Below are 6,516 nucleotides of genomic sequence, written 5' to 3'. Positions count from 1 at the left end.
ATTCCAGAAAAAGGAATAGTGTGCCCCAAGGAAATACTGAAGTTTGTACTACTTCATGCACAAACAGAAAACCTGCTCACAGTCCTAAAGCCCATCTTGCCCTCTGTTTGGAGCTGACACTCCTCTTTGTCCATTTTCCACTGAACTAAGCCACTTCCAGAGAATACTATGACTTCTGCAGCAATTCTTAACTGAAGTCCATGGATGAGCTATAAAGAAAAGATATGGGAACTCCTGGAATTGTGGGCCCATAGTGTGATCTTGGGCTTTTTACTCCTTTAAGCACCATTTTCCTCATCTATAAAATGTAGTTTATAACAATCCTTGGCAATAGGATTACTCTGAGAATTAAGGAGTGTACTTAAATAGACATGAAAAGGCTAGTACAGTGCCTGGCAGACAGTTATTTTAATATTGTAACAGGGATTACAATATAAAATAAAGGCAGCCATGTCTATTGCGACATGCAGAAGGAATTGGACCTACTACAGTAGTCTTTTAAAGTGTATGTGTAAGGACAGAAATAGTAGTTAGCTCCAAGTATAAGGTGCCTTTACTTAAGGATCCTGAAGTTACTGTGACTATGACAGGAGTCAAACTAGAACTATGAACTAGATCTAGGGAAGCATGAAAAATTGATGGGTAGTAAGTATAATTCACTCATAATGCAGAGAACATTTACTTAGTTTATAGCAGACTTGTGTTCTTTATGACACCCCCTGCCCCTGCCCAGTCCATGTCATGATAATTGCTGGAAACATGGGAATTAACCAAATGTCCAGTCTGTTTAAACCTTTTCTTTGAATTTAAACATTTCCTTTAAATATTTCTCAGCTCTCTTGAATACAAATATTTAGACTCTTAGCCTCTTCCACCCTGTGCTTCTCTCCCTAAGATGGAATCCAATGTATGTGGTGGTTGGGTATGTAGCTTTTTATTGCATCCTATGGAGGAAGTGGGCCTCTGAGTTTCATTTGGTCCGTGGATGTAACTGACTGGGATCTGCTCTTGTCAACCTTTCCCTGCTGGCCCCTGATGATGAAACTCATGGCTGGTAGGACTCATAGTCTGATCTTGCTTTCAGCTTAGAGCATGGAGGTGTTTTGACTTCATCTCATTTCCTACTGGCATTATAAATCCCTATTGAGCCTACTAGGGATTCCACCTAGCCTGCTGATAACCTTGTGGTCTATACTCATCTTCATTTTGCAGGTCAATTCTCTATGATAACCGACCCCCAGTGACTCCCAACTCAGGGTCCCTTGTCACTTGAGGCTGAGGGGTTCAATTAGTCTCTTTCCTGACTGTACCTTGCTCTTTCAGCAAGGCTGGGCAATCCCATGTGGGAGTGGAGCCTCTGCACTCTACATTCTCTCTCCCTCCACCCTCAGTGATATCTTTACTTACCACCCCCTTTCTGAGCCAAAACTTAAGAGAGGAAAATTGGGACACTCATCTTTTTTTTGTTGTTAATCCTCACTCGAGGGTATTTTTTCCCCCATTGGTTTTAGGGAGGGTGGAAGGGAGGGGGAGAGATAGAAAGAGAGAAACATTGATGTGAGGGAGATACATTGATTGGTTGCCTCCCACACACACCCAGACCAGGGCTAGGGATCAAGGCTGCAACTGAGGTATGTGCCTTTGACTGGAATCGAACCTGAGACCCATCAGTCTGTGGGCCGACACTCTAACCACTGAGCCAAACCACCTAGGGCAGGACACATCTTTCTTACTGTCTCTTTTCTCCTTTCTGCTGTTCCAAGGGCTGGAAAATGGTAGACTTCCTTTATATCAGTACTTCTGAAATTACCTGTGGAAAAGGCACAATTTTTATTTTACTATTAATATATCACAGCCCAATATATCTATATTTTTAACCCTCACATAAGGATATTTTTCCATTGGTTTTTAGAGAGAGTGGAAGAGAGAGGGAAAGACAGAAATATTGATGTGAGATAAACACATCAATTAGTTGCCTCCAGCATACTCCCTGACCAGGGCCAGGGCCTGCAACCTTGGTATGTACCCTTGACCAGAATCAAATCCCAGACCCTTCAGTCCACAGACCGATGCTCTATGCACTGAGCCAAACCGGCTAGGGCCAGCCCAATACTTTTTATAAACATGAACTATTTTAATAAAGATTAAAATATAAAAGTCCATCTTTTAATTATTAGATTCAACAGATATAAAATTATTCTGTCAAATTGCTATAAATTTCTAAACACACTCCATGTCTGTACTTCTCTATCATGGACCATGGAGTTAGTATGTGGACTAGCCCTTTGATTCATGACCTCCTTCCTGATTCCTGCTAAGCTGTAGTGGTGACAGAGGCATCTTCTCTAAACCTGGAGAGCACTGTGAGCAACGGGCCTCTCTGATGTGACTCTTAAGAGGTGGATGGAAACTAAAGGAATTTGGAAAATACCCTCACAAAACCATGATTTGTTTTGCAAGGCTATTCTCAGGCTGCAAAATCTGATTTTTGAATGCCAGAAATAGACTGCTACTTTTTACATTTCTATTGTCATAAATCCTAATATCCTCATGACAGATGGGTGCCTTGGATGGACTAACTGAGGGTAATGAGTTCAGAAAGGCACAAGAGAAAAGCACATTTATAATTTTCAGACTCATCCTTGTTACACGAATTTGTAACACTGGGAAAGAATGAAACACACACATACACACCCCTTAGTTTTGTTAGTAAAGCCTGATTTTTTTGCTGTAAGATTTTATTGCTTCAGTGAGGGGCTAATGTTATTTTCTTTTCAAATGGCCCCGACCTCATCTACTCACTTTCTTTTTGCAACTAAGAAAGCAAATGATTATTTTCATAGTAATCATTGGCCACTATGAAAGCCATAAGGTATTTCTGATTTCTGTTTTCTGTAGGAACTAAAGTTAAAAACAGAACTGGAAGAAGGTCTGAAACTGAAAACTGAGGACCTAGATGCATTTAAGATGGAAAGAAGAAAAGGTTTGTTTGGAAGTATAGACCAGCTCCAGGTTTGTCAATTCTATTTAGTGTTTTTTGGTTTTTTCTTCTATTTGATGATTGTCTAAATGGAGGTAAAAAATGGTGAACTCTGAGCAAAATCTTCAAACACTAGATTTTGCAACTTAAGGGTAAAATTATTTTCTTATCCAGATATGAATTTATTTCATGTGGAATGTAAACATGAAATCCATGTTCACCAGAATGTATTTATTCCCATGTCAAAACTGACTTATTCCCATGGAAATATGTATTTCTAAAAATCAGAGCTCCTCATTCATTTTATATGCACCACATACAATATATTAAGAAGCTATTGTTTGTTTTAGTGCCTTATTTATTTCTCACCAGAGGATATTTTTTCCATTGATTTTTAGAGAGAGTGAAAAGGAGGGGGAAAGAGAGAGAGAGAAACACCTATGTGAAAGATACACATTGATTGGTTGCCTCCTGCATCCACCCCAACTGAGGGCCAGGAATGCTTTATCCACTGAGCAAAATCACCAGGACTAATGCCACATTTAAAAAATGAAATTCATAAACTACTATGAAAGTTCAAAGAAACAAAATTTTCATTTTATGGAAATTCAAAATGGCAGTTCTAAAAATCTTACAGAAAACTACTATACTTGTAGAGGGGCAATGAAGGGGGGGGGTAAAGACCCATATGTAATACTTTAATCAATAAAGAAAAAATAAAATCTCACTCTCAAAACAAAAAACAATTGTAATTACACTCAAATGCATATACATCATCTTGATTCTGAAAAATTTATTTGTTCTCTGTTCCTGAATTTTACACTTTAATAGTAACATTTCATGAATATACAGCAGGTCCTGGAATAACATCATATTATTCAACATTGTTCATTGTGATGTTGGTAAGATGACTTGGGAAGTTAACGTTTGTTTATATAAAGTAGCCTATAGTAAAATTGGTTCCATTATACATAATTTTGCTGAAAATTGCAGAATCTACCAATGATGTTAAGTGAGGACTTACTGTATTCCCAGTTATTTATTTTACTAGTATGTTTTAGAAATGGTTAAAGAGCATTTCTGGGTGGAAACGGTGTGAGGGGAGGAGGAGAGGTAGGCATATGCAGAATAGTGAGATCTGCTTTTTCAAAATGTTAAGGATCTAAATTTTAAGCAAGCACAATAATAAAAAGATTACTATGCTTGCACTGACTGTTTTGGGTTAAGAAAAATACACACAAAACTTCATGTTTTTTAATGTTGTAAAACAAACATTTTCCAGAATTTGACTCTAAACAAGGACAAGATTATAAGTTAATCAATATGAGTATCCAGAGAGCTTATTATAGGACAATGACTTCATATAAAGTCCCTATATAAGAAGAAAGTATTTAAAATTAAAACTGTATGGTAGGAACTTTTGCTATAAAGAGAAAAAACAAATCAAGACGTTTTCAGAAAACAAAGATACAGTGAATTACACAAATCATAACCCTTATTTTACCAAATGCAGAAAAATCTATTATTATTTCCCTAAAAAACTTACGTTAGCAGACTCCTACCTATTCTTCAAAGCATAGCTAAAATATTACCTACTCTGTAGGACTGGCATTGCATTTCTTCCATTTCCAGACAAAGCCAATCCCTCTCCGTTTTTGCTTACATGGTACCTAGGAGTTAGCATTTATTAGCACCAATAATTTTTTGGTTTCTCTCCTGTTGGAATGGAGCTTTAAAAAGCTCTATTGTTCATCTTTCAAACCCAACTCATAGTCAAGGAATGTTTATAGAATATGTTTAATTGCTAGACTTCATAGGGTCTCGTATATGGACTTTCTATGGTATAGCTGATATAACAAAAATAAAGTATTTCTATATTGTTCTGGATATCCTTTCTGTTTCTTAAAATTGTCGCGCTATTTTAGGCTTCATTGTGGTTTGATGTGATAGTGCTATAGGACCATACTCTTTAGGTGTGGATGGAAGACTGACTCATAGCTCTGGACCAACTTGGCTGTGGCCACTTTGCTCTTTTTTTCTCTTGCATATTTTCTATTGTCTTAATGTAGATTTCTAGGAACCACTTTTTATCAAGCTTGAAAAGAACTGGAAAATAGTACTATATTGATTTTATATCTATTATTTGTTGTTTAGTTGGCATTGCTTCATTACTATGAACACATAGTACAAATGAGTGCTTAGTAGAGTTCATCTTGAACAGTCATATTCCCTTCATATTTGTGTTTGTTCTTACTTCTGGGTATCCTTAATTCAAGGGAGTATTAAGATGTTTGCTTTGGAAATCTTTCTGACTGTATTTTACTGAATAATTATTTGATGTTGACAGGATACAGTGCAGAGTGGATTTCTATGGTTCATCATCAATGTCTTCCACTGTGTGTGTTCATTTATTCACTTCATCGATTAGTTGATTGAATCAGGCATTCAGTCATTCATTTAACAATTTATTGAAGGCCAGTCATGGGTCAAGTTTTGGGGATACAAAGGTGAAAAGTACAGTCCCGTATTCAATCAAGAATCTCAAGTTGGGGAACCAGGAGTGTAAGTGCTGTGATGGAGGTATGCACCTCTTTAACAGAGAAAAAGATTCCTAGCTTGTTCTCAGAACGAACTCTTACTATATGTAAAGAAATTGTCACCCCTTTCTTGGTCAGCCTAAAAATTCTCAGACTCAAATATATTTGGAGAGTAAGTTTTAATTCCTTATTAAACAACACAGCAAGATGTTAAGTGGAACCACTCACTTCTAGACAGTTTTAGAAATGAACACTATTTTATTATTTCCACATGTTCATTTCTGGTCTTTCAGCTAATCTGAAGTTATATTACCTTATACATTTTATGGCAGAAGGAAAAAAAAATAACATTTCTTTGTAATTTTAATGTAGAAATTAGATGAGCAAAAGAAATGGTTAGATGAAGAAGTAGAGAAAGTTCTGAACCAACGCCAAGAATTAGAGGAGCTGGAAGAAGACTTAAAGAAGCGGGAGGCCATCGTTTCTAAGAAGGAGGCCCTGTTACAGGAGAAGAGCCACCTGGAAAATAAGAAGTTGAGATCTAGTCAGGTATTCTATTTAATAGGTTGTTTCATTCTGGTTGTAAGTCATATAAAGTAGGCTTTTTTCTCTAAGAAGTAAGCCATTGTGAAGACAGAAATCAGAAGAAAACTATTCTTATTTTCAGTGTATTTTGCTTATTACGGTTTATCTAATGGCCCTCACTAAAATCTATTCATTTTTTAAGTAAAAAGTTCAGTGTTCTGCCAAATATGATTTATTTATTACTATTTATTTGTATTTTTAAAATTGTAAAATATACATAACGTAAAATTTATCATGTTGACCTTTTTTAAATTTACAATTCAGTGGCACTAATTACATTTGCAATGTTGTATAATCATCACTACTGTCTGTTTCTAAAACTTTTTATTACCCTAAACAGAAACTCTGTAACCATTAAGCAATAACTCTCCTTTTCCCCTGGTGATCCCTCTTATTAACTTTAGTGGATATTTT

General features: G+C 36.3%; 1 protein-coding gene and 1 long non-coding RNA gene across 2 annotated transcripts in view; one reads left to right on the top strand and one right to left on the bottom strand.

The window, feature by feature from the left end:
* The window catches only part of KIF27 (kinesin family member 27), a 69,717-nt gene that overhangs the window by 45,694 nt on the left and 17,507 nt on the right, over positions 1-6,516 (top strand). Inside the window, exons 10-11 of the mRNA XM_006759473.2 lie at positions 2,899-3,012; positions 5,890-6,066. Coding sequence (XP_006759536.1) covers positions 2,899-3,012; positions 5,890-6,066 — 291 coding nt within the window. The remainder of the gene's footprint in view (positions 1-2,898; positions 3,013-5,889; positions 6,067-6,516) is intronic.
* Positions 1,685-6,516, bottom strand: part of LOC107182420 — a 37,878-nt gene continuing 33,046 nt past the window's right edge. Inside the window, exon 3 of the long non-coding RNA XR_001513141.1 lies at positions 1,685-1,810. This is a non-coding gene — a long non-coding RNA (uncharacterized LOC107182420). The remainder of the gene's footprint in view (positions 1,811-6,516) is intronic.

Source organism: Myotis davidii, unplaced genomic scaffold (assembly GCF_000327345.1).
Source record: "Myotis davidii unplaced genomic scaffold, ASM32734v1 scaffold556, whole genome shotgun sequence".
Taxonomy (NCBI): Eukaryota; Metazoa; Chordata; class Mammalia; order Chiroptera; family Vespertilionidae; genus Myotis; species Myotis davidii.
This window is presented reverse-complemented; position numbering and strand designations above follow the sequence as displayed.